Source organism: Sinocyclocheilus anshuiensis, unplaced genomic scaffold (assembly GCF_001515605.1).
Source record: "Sinocyclocheilus anshuiensis isolate Anshui unplaced genomic scaffold, SAMN03320099.WGS_v1.1 scaffold3274, whole genome shotgun sequence".
NCBI classification, from domain to species: Eukaryota; Metazoa; Chordata; class Actinopteri; order Cypriniformes; family Cyprinidae; genus Sinocyclocheilus; species Sinocyclocheilus anshuiensis.
The window spans coordinates 48,746-68,647 of record NW_015537940.1 but is presented as its reverse complement, the minus strand read 5'-3'; the positions used below and the strand labels follow the sequence as shown (position 1 = coordinate 68,647).

At 37.3% G+C, this 19,902-nt stretch overlaps 1 protein-coding gene across 13 annotated transcripts in view; it reads left to right on the top strand.

Moving 5' to 3' along the window:
• LOC107663114 (myocyte-specific enhancer factor 2D-like) overlaps positions 1-19,902 on the top strand; it is a 65,667-nt gene that overhangs the window by 16,480 nt on the left and 29,285 nt on the right. For 9 of the 13 annotated variants that reach the window (XM_016453317.1, XM_016453310.1, XM_016453348.1 and 6 more), the window contains exons 1-2: positions 5,846-6,028; positions 15,913-16,346. In XM_016453317.1, the coding sequence (XP_016308803.1) occupies positions 16,293-16,346 (54 nt within the window). In that variant the 5' untranslated portion in view covers positions 5,846-6,028; positions 15,913-16,292. Of the gene's footprint in view, positions 1-5,844; positions 6,029-15,912; positions 16,347-19,902 lie in introns of those variants that run through there. The other 4 variants (XM_016453283.1, XM_016453358.1, XM_016453276.1 and 1 more) reach the window with 3 other exon arrangements.

Here is a 19,902-nt window from a genome sequence, read left to right as displayed (position 1 = left end):
CGAGTAAATGTGTAAAAGGTATGGCATGATGCCATCCTTCTAGAACAATGTGCATTTATGTTAAAATTGTAACAAATTATCAAGTTTAGTTATTCTTATTTCTTTATTGCAAAATAAAGAGAAATGGGCTCTCATTTGAACCCATATCATGGTGTGTAATGCTGAACTATGTGTTTCTCATGGTGTTTGTATTTGCACTGTTCTAAACATTAATATTTTATGTGCAACAACAGCGTGCTGTCTCAGTGGCCTTACACATGATTTTAAATCTATTTTTTCAAACATTATGATTTAAATGGGGATGATTGTACTGAGAATAACGTTCATCTTTTCTTCAACTGAATACTGTTTTGTGCTGTTTTGATGTATTTTAAAGAGTTGGCAGTCAAAATTAAAACTGCTGGATGATAGATATTCTGCATTCTTTATGACAAACAAGATCATGTGAATTACAGAATGTACAACGTTTTTAAAATAAAAATAATAAGTAAAACAATGCACAATTTACTTAAGTTACTTGACGGTTAGGCGAGAGAGAGAGAGAGAGAGAGAGAGAGAGCGCTCTTCTGTTGCATGAACTTGACTGCTGTTCGTTCACTTAGCACACGTATCATTTGGATTAAAACTAAATCGTAAATATAAAACAAACAAAAATAATTGGGGCATTCTACTGTGAAAGTAACAAATGCTTGTACAATACATTTTAATGGACAATACAATTAAGTGTGAAAATAACTGAATATCTATTTACTAAATGAACTAAGCCAACTAAAATTCATATTCTTTTGGTTTCTGTACCCAGTATTTTATTTAAAATTACAAATGGCATGAAAATACAGGTATTGGTACTCTGTATCAGCAAGTACCAAAAATAAAAGTATCTGTATCAGCATCGTTCTGAAAAGAAGTGGTATTGGTGCATCCCTATCGATTATCAAAATAATAATTTGTTGCAGCTCTATGCCTGCCTGACACATTAAGCTAAGGTGCTTGTCCTAAAAAAAAAAAGTGGTATGCACAGTACACTACATTTAAAAAGTATGGGGTTGGTAAGATTTTTGAAACTAAATCACTCATGAAATTGCTTATGCTCAGCTAGGCTGCATTTATTTGATCAAAAATACAAGTAAAAACAGCAATATTGTGAAATATTATTACAATTTAGAATACCTTGTTTCTATTTTAATATATTCTAGAATATAATTTATTCCTGTGATGGCAAAGCTGAATTTTCAGCAGCCATTACTCCAGTCTTCAGTGTCACATGATCCTTCAGAAATCATTCTAATGTGCTGATTTGATGCTCAAGAAACACTTATTATCAGGGTTGAAAACAGTTGTGCTGCTTATTAATTTTGTGGAAAGTGTGATACATTATTTTTTTTCACAATTATCTGATGAATAGAAAGTTTAAAAGAACAGCATTTATTGAAATATAAATCTTTTGTAACAAATGTTTTACTGTCACTTTTGATAATTAAAGTCATATCATCTTGCATTAATATAAAAGAATAGTGATAGAATATGGCGCATTTTCCCTTTGAAAGTGCTTGTCATGTGAGTTGCTGTGTGCATGTAGCAACAGTAGTTTGTAGTGTGTTTTATTTTTTATTGATTTTAAAGAAATCATTTCTGGTATCAGCCATGTATTCCAGATTGGTGCATCCCTAGCAAAACACAGCCTGTTTGCCTCTGCTCTGGCACATTTTTACTTTTTATTTTCTTGCTTAGTTACAAGGACCAAATTACATTTTAAAGAAACAAAAACAGTTTTCAGTTAGTGAGTAAAAAAATAAAGTCCTTCACAAGGCTGGCATGTCAGACCCACGTGACTCTGTTGCCATCTGAACATTTTGCTTGCTGCACACACAGTGAATAGAAACATGAGGTTATCAAAGACTCAGACAGAATAAGGAGACTCGCTGCGCTGAGAAAACTGAGAGGAAGAGTGACGGGGAGACGTGGAGGCCGCTATCAGAAATAAATAACCTGCGGTGGAGGAAGGGTTCATCACAGTTCCTGTGCGGTGCTATGTAAAAGCTCCAGGATGAGGAAAAGGGCTGTGTGTTGGGGGTTGAGGGGATGTACGGGGTAAAAGAGGTTGTGCCCTTCCCACCTGTAGCCTGTCAGCTGTTGCCTGTTGAAACGTCAGCTGTTTCTGTGAAGTGTGTGTGTGTTTGAGAGAGAGTGAGTTCCTTTGAGTGTTTAGTAGGATGATAGAAGCTGTGTGTGTGTGTGTGTGTGTGTGTGTGTGGGCCACTTCTCTCATGGTAAATACCTTTTGAGAATTCGTTTTTTTTTTAACACCAGAGACCCATCATGCCTCACCCTCCTGAACATTGTAGAGAGAAGACATCACCTCTTACTGACAGCTGATGGCTCTTTGTCATGGTAAAGGCCCCGACGTTTACTCATGTCCTTGACTAGTTTAGACTATGATCAACCCGGCACGTGGAAAGCTGCAGTGAAATCATCTAGGCATGCATGATATATCGGTACTATATGAGTTATCAGCCAGTATTAGAGAATATGTACATTTATCGATATCAGGCAGTGTTGTAGTAATTATTACTCTATTTTTGCATTTAGATTACCTTTGACATAATTTAATGCTCACTTAAGTTAATTTTAAAAACACTATTAGTTTGATTTAAACTCTGTTGTAATATTTAGGAAATGTCAATGAATATCTATTTTCATGCTATACATTATAATTTTGTGATGCCTAAATTCATTTGTAGACAGAAAATGCTTGTTTCAATGTTAAAATTGGGAAGTATTCTGTTATCAGCCAGGCATAAGTTTGTTGAAGTATTGTCCATATGGCAGTAATATACTACAGATATAATAAATTGTATATGGTTAGTTAACATAATTTATTCAGTTCAGCAGACACATCAAACGTGTTAGGCAGCAATTACAACTTGTGGTCCTATTGACTACAGTATAATAATAATATTGCAATATTAAAGATAATATTTGACAGTTTTGTATGTTTGTGTGTTGATCCAAAGTTGGCAATTGTAAAATTGTGCATCTGTGATATGAATAAATATAGAAATATAGACAGAAAATGGTTAGACTTTAAGGATGTTAATAGGGCTTGTGCATTCGCATTTGCAAACACATTTACATTAACACCTTCATTAAATGTGGTTTGAATCATCCCCAGGTCAAATGTCAGTGATCAGATCACTGACAATGCATGTTATTACCAGGTGAAAATGAGGCTATAGAGAATTGAGTGTGGGCTCTTTTGACCAGAGCCAGTAAATAAACCCCTAGCAACCCCATAGTAACTTGCTAAAAACCCTTAGCACCTGAATAGCAGTGCCTTGACAACATCCAAGGATTGTGTCAGCCAGTTTTACACAGACTGCTCGATTTTTCTTCATTAAATGTGGCTTTTAAAATGTAAGTTTTAGTCCAAAATATTGTCTATATTGCTTTACATTTTTGAGTTTATTTTCTGTGAATATCTAGACTGAACTCTGATCTCTGATTATGTTCACTGATTTGCAATAAGTCATGATTTATTTAACACAAGCTCTGGCTTGTGCCTGCTCAAGAGTTGTTTGAAGGGAATGATTTCAGGCACTGTCTTCTCAAGTGGCAGCTGAAGGGGCTTAGGCAAGGACAAACAGGTTGCGTTTTCTGTTAGGACACATCTAGCTTCTCTTGACCTTTTACCCTTTAGCTGTGACTGTCCGTCTAGGCCGGGAGATACAATGTTTCTATGAATTACAGAGCCTTTTTAGAGATGACAACAGGATGAAAGATTCGACTCTGATTCTTTTCAGCACATTTCTTTTATATCAGTTCATGAGAACAGCATGTTTATTCTTCAGCTGGATGGATTGTTGGATGATTTTTCACTGATGGTCATCCGAAATGTTTAAGTACTTCTGGAAGAAGCTTTTAACAGTGATATTTGTCTGCAGACCTCAACTCAAGTAATTTAAATAGGACAGTGCTTGTTCTGTTATTTGGTCTGGTTGGTTAAAAGGCCACATGCATGCAGCTGTTCCTGGTATGGGAATCCTTTTCTGACAGTACTTTTTCTGGGAAAGGGGATATGGAAAGATGAGATGGAGTAACTGACGTTTTTTTCTGTCCACATCTCATATGTGGAACAAAAAAATCTCTGAAAATCAAACTTCTTCCTGATTTTATGGTAACGCTGTGTTGTATTTGTATGATGATGCACAAATAAGGGAAACGAAACACTCTTTGCTCATATCCTGTGTAAAATCTTCTTTCGTTCATATTCTGAAGAATTTAAAATTAGTTTGAAATGGAGTCCTAACATAAAAGAGAATTCATGAAAGTGTCAGATATCATTCTCTGTACACAATTTTATTAAAAATAGTAACATTTTATTAAATGTTAAACATCAACAACAGTAAGGATTTTTTGTCAAAAAATGTATCAATTTATTTTTAATGTATTTTTATAGGTGTTTAAAAATTTTATTTATCATTAAACGTGACATTTGTTATCTTCAAAAAAGATTTATTTTTTATCTATAAAATATGAAATTGTTTTTGTTTCTTTAAAAAAAATAACAAACGATAATTTACAAAAGTTTTTTCTTTACATTCTTTTGTATTTACATTTGCAAAAAGCTGGAAATAATACAGCTATAATGTAACTCCATAAATTCATTAAAAACACATTTGCTGAAAAACCATGGCATACACCGTGCAAAAAAAAATCTGATTGGTTTGTGGGTTTGTTTTCAAGACTATCACAAGTCATTTTTGTATTTTTGACAACCTCATATCATATATATGAGCCAATGTTAGATGATGCCACGTACAATGTAACTTCCATACTATTGATGTGGACATGGCCAATACACACATTAATGTGTTTCTACATGGTTGTGATGCATGTTGTTCAATGATATTAAATTTTTTTCCACCTCCCAAACCTGAATATATGATTATTTCTCTACAAAATAAAGTGAAAGAGAGTTCACAAGGAAACAGGATCTTAGCAGGCTGATGACCAGTCAATGATTTTTGTTGTTCTAGCAATTGTGTCCTCTTGATTTTGGCCCGGGTGTGTTATGTTGAAGATGTTTGTGTATTTTTTTTCTCACTAATGGCAGATTTCCAGCTTGATTTAGCATAGGGAGGTTTCATTTCCCCTGTTCATTTATCCATATAAGTTACTCTTTGTGAGAAACCACAGTGTCCAGACCTCCTCCTCAACCCATAACGTTGTCAGTGCCAGAGTGTGATTTGTGCCCAAAATGTTTTTTGTCCCTCCAATTGGAAACTCATTGACATTGCAGTTTTACAGACCCATGGCCTTTGCATTTCCCACACTCCCCCTAAAGCCCTTCTGAGATTTTGAGGTCAGGAAAGGGCAAATCTTGAGATTTGTTCTTGGTGAAATCATGATTGTTCTTCAGAAAAGACTGTGGGCTTGAAAACAACAGGTTATTGGAACCTTTATTATGTATGAAAAGGTTTCCATACTTAATGTAGAGCTAGTGTGCAGAATTTTTTTGGAAAAAGCTCCGGCGTGGGGTGGCGCCTGCAGCAGCTTTGGACCTGAATAGTTGAATTTGCTACAGCTGTGACAGCAGAGATGTGGCAAGGGGGTGTCGGAACAAAAGGTGTGTAGGCAGCTGCCACTACATTTAACACACACATGTACAGGCAGGAGAACAGAGGATCTGACATACTGACAAAGCGTCCCAATCCTGACACCCATCTACCCTCTCAATTACATCCAAAGACACTGATGGATTGAAGGCAGTTGCTAAAGGCATATTAGGGCAAAGGGTGAGGGTGGAGAGATCTGAGAGGAGGGCTGGGGGTCTGCGCTCTGCAGTTTTGAAGCTCATTGCTGAACCGGTCTCCACTGTCAGCCAGGCATAGGTCATGGGACAAGCTATGCTGTAGTCCGCTTGGATTTTATTTGTTGCTTGATTGGGCCACTGTTAAAGGCGCTGTAGGCACATAAGACCGTGAGGATCAAATCGAGGAGGCTTTTTGTTCATCTTTACTTTTAAGGGGTAAGCAGGAGCTTAATGCGATGCTAATAATGCTATTTTAAGATTGGGTATACTTCAAGTTTCATTTGATGTAGTTTCATACTTGAACGCTTTGGTTTCTGCAAAAAGAACTGAATGTGACACAAAAATAGAGCAGTAACATCCTAAAATAGTTTACTTGTTTGTTTTTTAGATTTGTATATTCCGTAAACGTCACTAAGAGATCAGATTGACAAGAACAATGTGTTTCCTTCAGGGTATTTCCGAGCGTTGAAGAGTGGTGTGGTGTGACAGGACCATGTGCTGTAATGCATGACAGCTCTGTCTGCCTCTCTCAATCTCTTTCTTTTGCTTTTAGTGCACCTTTGTCACAATACTCTTTCTTTTCAGTGTGTTTGAATAGGAATTCAGCTGCGTTCTTTATACCGTCTAATGATTTTACCAGCAGTTTTTTTTTAAAGAAATTAATAATTTTATTCAGCAAGGACATATTAAATTGATTAAAAGTGACAGTAAAGACATTTTATGTTACAAAAGACTTCTATTTGATATAAATACTGTTCTTTTGAATTTTCTGTTCCGTCAAAGAATCCTAAAATTTGTCACAGTTTCCACAAAAATATTAAGCAGCACAACTGTTTTCAGCATTGATAATAGTAAGAGACGTTTCTTAAGCACCAAATCAGCATATTTGAATGATTTATTGAAGGATCATATGACACTGAAGACTGGAGTAATGACTGCTAAAAATTTGCCATCACAGAAATAAATTACATATACAAGACATTACATTTACGTTACATTTACATTTAGTCATTTAGCAGATGCTTTTATCCAAAGCGACATACAAATGAGGACAATAGATGCAATCAAAACCATTACAAAATATATGACATACAAAATATGCAACAAATACAAAAAATATTATTTTAAATTGTAAAAATATTATAAAATAAGCCTTGGTTAGCATTAGAGACTTCCTTCAAAAACATCAAGAAATACAAACCCAAACTTTTGAATGGTAGTGCATATCGAATCAAATTGGCTAATTTTTAAGATTTTGTTCTTGATCATTTCATTGGATTAAGTCTATTTTAACAAATCATAACTGTTTGTGTTTAATAAAAAATGTATCTTTAAATCTATAAATTCAGTACCAAAAATATATATTTAAATCATATAATAAATTTCTCCTAAAGAACCCAACAATAATATTTACAAAAAGTAACAGATTTACTGTCTTGTTTGGATAATAATTGAACTTTTAAAACAGTCATTAATTTTCTGGTGAGAATTGTGTAGACATAGCAGAGAAAATATCTCTTGTTTAAAGTGTTTTTCACTTAAGACAGCATTTTGAAGACATATGTCAAAATGTATGTTAGCAAGAAAAAAAGATCAGTATGTATGTCATGTATGTTTATAGTTATAGTCATTTTCCAGCATAACTTTGTTCTAGTCTTCTGCAGAAACACAAATGACATCTTTTCCTCGTCTAGCTTGCCTTCTGATTATGATTTTGACATAATACTGAACCAACAAGCTTATCTTTTGTTCGAAGCAAAAAAACTTTTGTTTTGTTGTGTAATCAACCGCTTATGACGTGGTCATGACGACGAACCGCTGGCAACACACCCTCCTTTCCTATTGTCACATTGATGTCACCAACGTTATGCAGCAAGGGAAGGTGTGTGTGTCTTGAAGACATTTAGTGGCATATCAGGGTCATGGTGGGTGAGAGGGAAACAGATTTACCTGACCCCAGAACAGCATGTTAGTATTCGCAGGCTCATGCAGTAGCCTGAGAGTTTTGTCACTTGGGTTTGTTCGGCCGTGTGGAAGTGCTGTAAACTGACAAGTTTGACCACATTGTCCACACTGATGCAGGAAATGATAAGCTGGTGTAAACAACAGCCTAGAGTACTGTAGATGACACAACAGACAACTGTGTTTCTTCTGTTCACAAGTATTTTGTTTGTCAAATGAGTATAGAATAAAAAAACATAATTGAATCCTGCGCCTGACACCAAAAAAAAACACAAATTTTTTTAGGGTTGAAAGTGGTAGCCTAGTATTGTAGTTTGCTTTCAGAGTTGACGGGACAGACAGCAGTGGTGTGATTCACAAGTTGAAGACCACGGATCCATTACACCCCTCGCCCTGAAATGCTGTCCATGCAGTGCCTTACCCACCGCCTTCCCCCACCTCAGAGATTGGGTTACGCTTGTGGTTTGGCAGATATTACGCCACCTATCTCCCCATTCCTGGAGGAAGTCCAGTGACGGCACTCAGCATTGAACACCGTCGTATCATCAGTATACGGTGTGTACTGGACAAACGGCTGTGTTGAAAAACAGAAATCATGCGCTGCGGTCAACAGCTGAGTAGCCATATTGGACAGGGTGAGTTCCTGCCGTGCAGGGAGGTTGAGTCAACAGGCTGGAAATATCCTGCAGTTGGTGTTGGCAGTACAAACCCAAGGTTGGAGTAAATCGCTGGAGGGTCTCACAGGGCTCCATTTTTGCCCCAGTTTAGCCACTGATAATGTTTTGAACAGCACTCAGCTCAAAAAACAAGCCAATGAGCATGAGGGTGTCTCCTCAAAACACCTTTCCTCCACCACAATGGCTTTGTGGCTCCATGTTGGACCAGCCAAGCTTGTTTTTTTTTTGTCGTTTTCGTGTGTCATATAAGCTTGCTTTGATTTCCTTCTACTCTAGTATAGTTTTGGGAATTGAGCTTAGAATCAACATGAAACCTCATTTGTAAGCCATTTTGCTTTCGTAATGAGAGATATTACCATTCTGGCTGATACTGATTCATTGGTGATTGGTCAGATGGTAAGATTTATGGCTGATAAATGGCCGATATTAAAATGTTATGCTATATTATATAAGTAAATGAATAAATAATTAAATAAACACTAAAATAAATTGTAAGTGCTACAAGTGTTAAACATTTTTTAGTTTTATTCAGAGAATTGCTAAAGATTCCATATAACAGTGTTAAAAGGGGAAATGAGCATTGACTAAAACCTGTACGTTAAAAAATATTTAATAACGGCCGATAACTAATATGGGACCAAAATATTGTTCATCCCTATCCATAATGTGGCTTATTTCTGAGAAAAAAGGGATATTCAACAAGACCTCGGCTTTTGGAATTTATCCATTGGGTTTTTAAAATTTGCAATCACACATGCAAATGAATTATACACAGTGAGAGCAGGAATATGTAGTAAGAAAAGTTGCTGATATTTTGAGATTATGCACATCATCAGGTCCTATTTGTACTGACAACTTTGTCAGTGGATTGGAAACAATTTTTTGTTTTGATTTTTTTGATACATTTTCAATTCAGCAAGTTTGTAAAACGAAATTTTCACTTGCAATCATTGATTTGTATTATATATGCATTCTTTGGGGTACTGCTCTCCATTCACGTCCATTATACTTTACATTCTAGTGTCACAATATCTCAATCAACATGCTTATCTTTCTTCCTCAGTACAGAATAGCTTTTATTGGCTCCGGGACTGCCGAGATATTGCCAGTAGTGACAGAGCTGTGGTCATGGGGCGTTTTGTATAGCACCAGTGTACGGAAACTGTAAACGGCCGAATTAAACAACTCTCTGTCCCAGTCGGTGACCTCCTGCTCTGAGCTGGGAAGGTGATGGATTTCTCAGCACAGCTTTGGACCTGGTCCAAGCCCAGTTCTGGCACGGTCCCTTATCTCCAAGCCCCAGGCCACTCTGCCTCTAGTTACAGGCAGGGATAACAAAACTGGACTCTCTCACACACACCCTGTGGAGGAGATATGCTTACACACGCATACGCGCTTGCGCAGAATACCATTTGTCCACACATGGATGAGGGCAACGTGCGCTTATCCCAGCGGAGCTCTGGTACTTCAGAGTCCTTGCAGCCCAAGCACTGCAGCCCAAACATGTGGGTCCGAGCTACTCGAAGATGGAGAATTACTCGATATAGTGAAAGGTCACAAGTTTTTTTTTCTCTTGGGTTCTTCTTCACTAGCAGCATGCGCCTTTGAACATGTTTACACCAAGGTGTTTTTTTCACTTGTTTGCAAACCTGTGTAAATGTTGTTTTGCCTGTGTTGCACTCTGAAGCTTGGTTCCGCAGGATTTCCTCAGTGGTATGAGCAAAGCCACAGCTCAAAATTATAACACCTTCCCCCTGTATGTGTGTATGACAGCTGCATCGTACAGCGGCTCACCTTTTTGTTCTGAGAGCAGTGTGAAATGCCTTCTGCTGACACGTGTGTGTGTGTGTGTGTGTGTGTGTGTGTGCGCACGTGCATAAATGTGTGTGTTTATTAATTGCACATCAGTTTATTTTCATGAGCTTGACTAATTTTCAAGATAAGAAGGTTTTTGTCTTTGTTGCAGGGGGTTCCCCTAGTAGAGAAACGGAAAGGAACCAGTGTTTTTTCTGTGACCTTCTTTGTTTTTTCTTTATTGTTTAATTGCGGTGCTTAACCCTTAAGGTTAGAGATCTAAACAAACCCCAGAGTTCCCCAACTTCGACGTGTAACCTGTCCCACACGTTTGTTCTACAAACTTACATAATACCTCAAATCATGCAGCCTGTTGGAAGTGTGCTGTAATTTTTCTCAGCAATGAGTTCTCACATCGACCCATGCAGTATTTGGACTCTTTTGACTTCAAGCACATTTTAGCAACCGCATAAATGTGCTAAACACCATACAGTACACCCTAACACCCTGGCAATTGTGGTGCAAGTGTTGGATGGGCAAACACTACTTTTATTTTCCTGAGAAAATATAATAATTAGTTTAGTCGGTCGTACCATCACCATCATTCTTTCTTTCTTCACAAAATTATATGCATATTTTATATTTTTCTGTTAAAAAACATAATGCTGTAAATATAATAAACTATTTTAATCATTTTCTATTCGATTTATTTAAAAAATACTTTTATATAATAATATTTTTAAAAAAAGATGATCATTTATAAAAAAAAAGTTGAAAAGTAGGAATATATAATTTATCCTAAATTAACTTTGACAAAAAAATATATATATTATCATTTTTTTTTTTGTGGACCCTCTAACATCCTCTTGCAGCCCCCAGTTTGAATAGCGTTATCAAGTTTCAGCATTATCAAGCAGTACTTCCCAAGTTCTCTGTGGTTAGAGAGTCTGACTGTGAGGAACCGTAGTCTGAGGACACTTTCCAGGTCCCTTGTGAAGCGACTGAGATCAGAGCTGGGAATTAGCCCCTCTCAGAGCTCACAGGGTGAAAGGTCAAACTCTGACTCTCATTGCAGATAAAGAAGTCTTTTCATGTGTTGGCCCCGCAGACCAAAACACACAAACGGACTCTGAGTCGCTTTGAACTCAAGCCTGCGCTGTTGACGGCCGGCTGAGGAAACCTTTCCTGTCAACACATCCTCTCCATTTGGAGTCAGAAAACTCATGTAAACGTTCATGCGCGCACACACACACACAATTCAATGTTTTACTGTAAAAGAAGTGATGAAGCTTGTGACAGGAACTGTTTTGTCATGCCCAACAGCTTGGATAAGATGTGTATAAGAGTACGTGAGCTACTGCATTCTGACCTTTTCTGTCACTCTAGATGTTAGAACAAACAAAAAGTGACAGTGTTTCTAGTGCTAGATGTCTTTCTCAGTTGTTTTGTTATGAAAGGAGAACACTCATGTTAGCAGAGTGCATGGCTTTTGTTTCTTAAGCCACTTTTCACTGTCTTTAATTAACCACAGCCTGGAAGTCATTCACTTTCAGTGGAGAGTTGTACAGGAGATGCGTAGAGTTCAGATCATATGTCGGTATTTTACCGTAAATGTCACAGATTTTTTTTTTTACAGTGTGCTTATGCAGAATTTTCAGGCCCAATTTGGGCTTTGATTTGAACTTTTTGCTAGATTGTATGTGACCACCAGACTAGATGTCATGTATTTCAATCAAAATTGTTAGCACAAGGTGTGAATTACCAATATTTTCCCCCTAACACTATTTCTGTAAAATGGGTGGTTATGAATAACTGAAATAATTGTTTTATGATTATTACATAATTATTTAGGCTGATTATCCATAGAAAAGCTACCATGTTTTTCTTTCAAACATATTGGTGGTTATTTATTTTGTGTGCGTATAATCATACTTTCATCATTCATTCATTTTAACCTGGTTTAATAAGCGGGGATAACGGCTGCCTCTAGGTGGCGAAATGCAGACGAGTCATACGTGAATGTCGGAAATAGTAAAAAGTTGGCTTTAATGGTGAAGTGTTTAATTCCTTTACAGATCTGCCTGTTTCCAAACATTACTTCTGCCTTTTCCATGCAGTCATCCACCATTATTCAGATGCCATAACTACACCATTATGTGGCTTTTTTTTAGTTTGGCAAAAATCTCATTCTGTTATAATAGACGTGTTTGTTGTTTTGTTTAGTTTTCTTAAGCTTAAAAGCTTGTAGTGGGGAAATATATTTCTTGTCTGCTTTTCAGAAAGAAAAAACAGCCTAGAAGAGTTGATACTTTTGCATTCTCACGGTGCCATCAGCCTGTCGGGATTGTTATGATGTAATTTTGACATGACGGTTGGCTCGAACAAACGGCAACCCTTTGAAGATGTTTACTTTACCAGAAAGAATTTGTTTGGCAGGAATAAGGTAGAAGAGCTTTTCCAGTTGCTCTTTTTGCAGTCTTTAATATGCTTCTATTCAACAATAACTCTGAACTACACTTATTAATTGTGTGCTTTCTCCAAGAGGCCTATAGAATTCATGTTAATTCTGGACTGGAAGGGAAAATTTGGGCTATTTGTTGCTTTTTATTGCAAGGAAAGTGGCAAGGAAGTAAAAACTAGAGCCCGACCGATATGGGTTTTTTGGGGCCCATAACGATACCGATATTAGGGAGTAAAAAAAGGGCGATATCGATATATCAGCCGATATTCTTTGTGTATATTATCTTCAGCTCGAGGAGCCCTCTCAAACGCCACCCTCCGCACGTCGGTAGCCCCCCGGGATCGCTTGATCGTTCGGCGCCAGACCGCGAATTTAACCACCTGTAACTCCCGGACCCCGGGGGCTATCAACGCGGGGGTGGTCTCATTCAAAAGCGGGCTTCTAGACGTACACCCGATTCGCGTTCGAGAGGGTTCCTCGAGCTGAAGGAATCCCCCGAATTCGGTGCGGATTCGCCGCGCTATTACGGAGATATGGCCGTTCAAAGTTTCAATGGTTTCCATAGACTTAAGCTTTAAAGCGTTTCATCCAGGTCGCCAGTAGCAAACAATGGAGCGTGCTCTGCTGGACAAACTAAGTAATTACACCATTTCAAGCATTTTATCTGCGTTATATGTTCTGTAAAAAAATGTTTCATATCGGCGGCATATTCGCCGATACCGATATATCGGCGACAGGCTCATATCGGCCGATAATATCGGCAAAACGATATATCGGTCGGGCTCTAGTAAAAACTCGTCATTCGAGTTGGGCAGACTCTCATAAGTTTGTCTCTGAGCATGTGCACTTTGACCTGAAAAGGAGGAAATGAGGAAGTTTGAAGGCTTCCCTGATCAGGGAGTCAGCTTATGTCAGCAGTCATGTGGGGATGTGTGAGTGTGTACAGTCTGGATGTATATATAGAATTCTGTTTTAAGCCCCTGGTTGCTTTTTAATTGAAGGCAGAGATAATAATAGCATGTTTTAAAATTATCCTGGCCCATATGACACTTCTTAGGCGGCAGTAAATCCATTCATGCAGCCATTCATACACACACAAACTTGTGCCGTCTTGCTCCCAGGCATCTGTTCTCATTGTTTGTTTCAACATGTTTTTTTATTATTATAAAGTGAAAAATTCACTTAACCTTCAAACGCAGCTAAATATCCATGTTGACTAAACAACTATAAGGGAGACTTATTATTGCGAGAACACTGTGAATGCTGCTGGATGACACACTCAGGGGCGTGTCTAGAGCATTTTAAATGGGGGGGCCAGTCGGGGGCACTGGCTCAAAAGAGGGTGGCCGGGGGGGTTGTGTTTGCTGAACGATGTATGTTAAAAGCACACGTCCAGTTTTGTGTGAGTGAAGGAAATCCGCTTGGCAGTGGAGAGATTCGTCCTCGCGCACATGGATCGCGTAACATTATGCGCTCTCGACATTGTCATTAAGATCACACTATAGAAACCACCTAAATTTACAAATGTACTAAAAACAAGCCTGTGGCAAGACATCTGGTAGGGGGGGCACCTGGGGTGGCCAGCCAAATTTCAGGGGGGGCCGGTGCCACCCCTGGCCACCACGTAGACACGCCCCTGGACACACTCAAGTACAGAGACACTTCAGCAGGTGTTTCCCTGCAGGTGAAGATGCTTTAGGTCTATAAGCGACATCGGCGTCAGTGGTTTGTGAACGAGAACACATAATCAGGCTCTGTCAGGCTGCAGAAAGGGGCTCTGCCCAGCTGTATATGTGGATGTCATGCTATGTGTTGTTTAGGGGAAACCCAGCGACGGTTGAGGTGAGGTTTGCTTATTCTGTCCAGGCGGCTCTTTAGCTTCAGGGTTCCCATCATGTTCCTGAAACCTAGCAATATCAGGGAACTTCAAAAGTGTGATTTCCATGCCTGAAAAAGAAATTAACAGTGTCTTTAAAAAGTCATGAAAATTATTTTATTCTAGTTTGATTAGTTTTGAAGTATTTGTTAAGCTAAAAATTACTCTTTTTGAGTTCAGTCTTTAAAAATGGATTTGCAAAAATCCTGGAAAAACAATGGAAATTTACTGACAAGGTAGTGTGGGAACCCTAAAGTTTGGAGGCTTGAAATTCACCCTTCATTTGCATAAATGTAGGGGTGAGTAAGTGACACAATAATCACAGACCGCAAGATATTTGACAGGCTCAATGGTAAAGGCTTTGTGTTTGAAATTATGAAGAAAAATTATGAAGAATAATAATCTTTAATCAAGATTTTTTTTTTTCTTCATAAAATTACAGGAGCAGGTAGCAGAAGCATATAATTGAAATTCTGTTGGAGTTTGTTGGGCTCTTAAATTGTATAAAATTAAATAATTAATTATGTAAATATTGATACACTGCTGTTCACAATTTGGGGCCAGTAAGATTTTTATTAATTTTTATTCAGCAAGGATACATTGAATTGATCAAAAGTGACAGTTTAGATATTAACAAATTTATGAAAGAATTCTGTTTTTAAAAACAGTTTTTAAAAGCCGTTCTTTTGAACTTTCTAGTCATTAAAGAAAAAAAATGTTTACGCAAAAATATTAAGCAGTACAACTGTTTTCAACATTGATAATAAGCACTGTTTCATTTCTGAGCACCAAATCAGCGTATTAGAATGATTTCTAAAAGATCACGTGACACTGAAGACTGGAGTAATGACTGCTGAATTCAGCTTTGTCATCACAGAAATAAATTAGAAATTATTTAGAAATCTAGAAAAAAATAGAAATTTCACAATATTACTGTTTTATTGTAACATTGAATAAAAACAAATGCAGCTTTGGTGAGCATAATATACTTTTCAAAAACATAAAAATAATCTTACCAAGCCTAAACGGTTAAACGGTTGTGTATATGTGATGCATTGCAATTCATTTGATGAGTTAACCAACATATTATGTAATACATTTTTAGTATATTTAGCAAATATCAAAAAAAAAAATTGCTATAATATTGTAAGAAGCCCATTTGTCTGTTTTTCTGTCTTTTGTTCTAAATGACTTTGATCTAGATACATGTAATACGTAATTTAATTGTGATCCACCCCCCAACAGAAAATGTTTCAATCGATTGACTACCCTAATACTTAGGTGTCACACCAGTTTTGTTTTTAAGTTCCGTCTCTCTTTTCTTTCACAGAATTCATCCCAAGACCATCATCATCTTCATCACCAGATTTTTTCCAGGGGGGTTTGGATATCAGAAAAGACACCTGTTGGATGACATGCACCCTGAGCAGACCATGATCTGAAGGCCCTACCAGGAGGCCACATACTTTCTTTCTTCCTTCCCTCCTTCCTGTTTTTATCAGTGGAGGAAGACGGGTGAGCCCAGCTGCTTCAGACAGGTGGCATACGGAGAGAGAGAGAGATAGAGAGACTCTCTCACACACACATCTTCATACACAGAGGCGACTAGTCGCTGTTTGTGCTCCTGTAACTGCCTCAAGAAATTTTGACCTCTGACCTCACCACACCCCCAACCTTGCCCCCACCCCTGCTCAGCCAATCACAGCAGCCATGGGGAGGAAAAAGATCCAGATTCAGCGAATTACAGACGAGCGTAACAGACAGGTGAGTGCAAAGCCTGACTGTCTGCCGCATCAGTGTTTTTAGTTGAACATATGATAATTCTTTTCAGTTTTGAATACGTAACTGAAAATAATTCATTTCGTCAGCTTTCTCTGGAATATACACAGGATTTGAACTGAAATCATTCTTATTAGGTCTGACTCTTGTGAGTTGCCTTAAGTTGCATCTGTAATTTAGACATCTTGTACAGGGCAAACAGCGTGAGGCAAAATCAAATCTTACTCCTCCAGTGCAAGGGTTCTGTTGATTTATAGTTGAGGTGTGGATTTTTTTTTATCTTTAAGTACTTTTTCCTATCCCAGTTTAATAAGCAGAGACAACTACAAGTTAACTACTGATAGGTTTTCTTCCCTTAGGGTGCAAACACTGGTGCTTTCAAAGCATTGCTGTGTGTTTGAGTGGTGCAGTTTTTCAATTTCTGTCTCAACTGATGCAGCAGGATTTTGTTCAGTTTTCATTACTTTTTACATATAACTGTTACTTTTAGTTTCTTTGAGCTTTAGTATTAGTTTTATTCAGAAATGTGCAATAAATTGGTACCATATTGGTTATTGCCTGATTTTTTTTTTTTATTAATTAATCATTATGTGTCGGACTATACTGGATACATAATTATAATGTAATTTTTAGAAAATCAAATATCTATTTTTTTATACAGTACATTCTAATTTTGTGATACCTACATTCAATTCTAACTGATTTTAATCTTTATTTTGAATTTATTTAGAAAAATTGATATGTCATAGCGGCCAATGATAACAGTTTTCAGCCATAACATGAAAATAATTATCATCTTATCTGCTAAATTTTTAATGTTGTGCATCACTAGTTTGTGTTAGTCTTTGAGTACATTTAATTTTAATTTAATTTTAGTATTTTAGGGCTGCCATAGGTAATGCGTTACCTTATATAATTTAAATATGAATAACTGCATCAAATTTCTCAGGGCTGTCTAGTGTCATCCTGTGGCATTTCATGTTTTTTATTTTTATTTTTATTTTTTTTTTTTATGTATTGATTTATTTTTTTAGCTCATTCTTTATTAGAAACTGTGTCCTAGGCTAGCAGATATACACCAAGAATAGCCAACAATGGTGCAAATAAAAGAAACTGTAAACAGAGATTGAAAATGTTAAAAAATGTAAAAAAAAAAATTTTTATAAAATAAATAAATTAATTAATTAATTAACAATTTTTTAAATGAAGTATAAATGAGTATAATTTAGTATAAATTAAAGGATAAAACATATTTAAATTTTTAAATCAAGCACAGAAACAGACAAATTATATAAATATACAGTATATAATAGTTTTTTGTGTAATTTTTGTTTAAGCAGTTTTTATTAACTATAGAAACACTGCAATGTTTGACTTGTTTAGATTAATACATAAGAAGAAGTGTTCATTTTTGCTATTTTGTTATATTCACCTAAGTGGTGTTCACCTAAGGTTCATTTCTGTTCTCTCGGCTCCCCATGTTCCACTATAGGTAAACCTTTCATATAAAACCTGTTAAATCACAAACTTCATAACAGTATCCTATTGAAAGCTTTTAAAGTAATTATGGTGTTTAGTTTAGAGTTAGAAATTCCACTCGCTAGTGTGTAATCTCTTAGAAGGATGGCTGTGAATGTATGGGAAATGTTTTTCTGGTCACAGTTGTGCTGATAGGTGTAGTCACTCTGACCGGAGCAGGTGTGCATACTCAACCTTAGCCTGCTTCGCTGTGTCAGCGCTCTCTTGTCTCCCTCAGGTGTGCCTGACTAATCATATTTTTAACAAAGTTACAAAAAAAGTCGTGTAGTTTGTTTGACCCAGATTAAGCCTCAATTTGTGCTAAATATCACTTTTAATTGAGATTTCCTCAAGAAAACAATTCTACTCTGTACATCTTGTCCTTCCGACCTTCCTGTGGTGTAACAGGTATTTGGGCAATTAAAGAATTAAAGAGTATGAGAAGAGGACATGAACTACAGTCTTTGCTGCAATAAAATGTGCATTTTAATTACCAAACTCCAGCATTGAGGCAAGCAAAGAAGAGAGGTGTAGAAGAACAGAGGCATCTGGAACTGACAGACAGCAGCAGGTGAGAGAGCAAGCTTGAGTCCGCGTGTGCGGTGAAGGTCAGTAGGTAAGCATTCGGCTCTGAGGTTAATTGGATCGAGAGAGAGAAGTGGAAAGAAGTCAGGTCGCTGCCTCTCAACATTCTTCACAATGATAAAGTTGTATTCTCCTGTTGCCATTGGTTACCTGCGATTTCTATTTTCGATGGCAATTATGTTGCTGGTGTTTTTCCTGGTGCTAGTGTGAAGAGAAGGAACATCAGCTCCTTGATTGTTGAGGTGGAGGAGATTCTTTCATTTAATGGAAAAGGGATTTTATTTACAGAGATGCAATCACTGTCTGCTAACACTGTCGAGCTCTTAAGGTTAAGGAGTCCTGAGTTTGAGCAGAAAAACTTTCTTTCTTGAGGTGGCACTTTTGCTAGCAGTGAGCAAGAAAGTGGTAGAAAGCCGGTCAATTCTGAGAAATAAGAATCGGCTCTTCAGCGGCTAATACCTAGTCAACCTCTGTGCACTGCAAAAAATCCTGTCACAAATTTTTTCAGCCTCGTGGTTCCAAACCTTTATGACTTTCTTTTCTTCTGTTGAATTCCAAAAGAAGATGTTTTGAAGAATGTAGTTGGTCTTTTAGCTGGTTCATCTTCACCTTTCTATGACAATGAATGGGCACTGGATCTTTCATGCTTTGAAAATAACACAAAAGCACCATAGTGCAAATTTTGACTTTGTATTCCGAAGTTATCTAACATCCTTAAAGGGGTGGTTCATTGCGATTTCACTTGTTTAACGTTAGTTAGTGTGTAATGTTGCTGTTTGAGCATAAACAATATCTGCAAAGTTACGAAGCTGAAAGCTCAATGCAAACGGAGATATTGTCTTTTAAAATTCTGTCAGTTTAATGCCTACAGAAATGGCTGGTAGGGACTACAATGAGTTACTTCCCGGGTTCGTGACATCATAAACCCAGATAAACCCCGCCCTCGGGAAAAGGCAGCAAAGGGGGCGAGGCCATGCTGCACTACGAGTTGCGCAAAACCACGTTCATATTCGCGCGATTTTTTGCGCTAGTTAATGCTGTGAAATGTGAAAGCCCGCAGGTGATGGAGATTTACCGCTGATTACAGAACCGGCTTTCTGACAAAAAAAATATCGCATGCGATTAATCGTGCAGCCCTAGTTCCAATTATATGAGAAGCGTTAAACATGGATGCGCATGCAGTTGCAGTACTGTATTAAAGCTTTAATCAGGATAAACCCGTATATTAAAAGCTAACATAAGCAGTAGCATTTACAAATAACAGCACATCTAAAAGTATGCGACAACTACAAACAAAAAACATAGGCCTACCATTAAAAGCCATGCTTGCACAGGTTCTGCACGATCCTCTTCAATAATATCCTCTGCTTCTCAATCGGGCTCAAACTGATAAGCGATATTAACATGCAGTTGTTTACAATACAACCGGAGCACATGT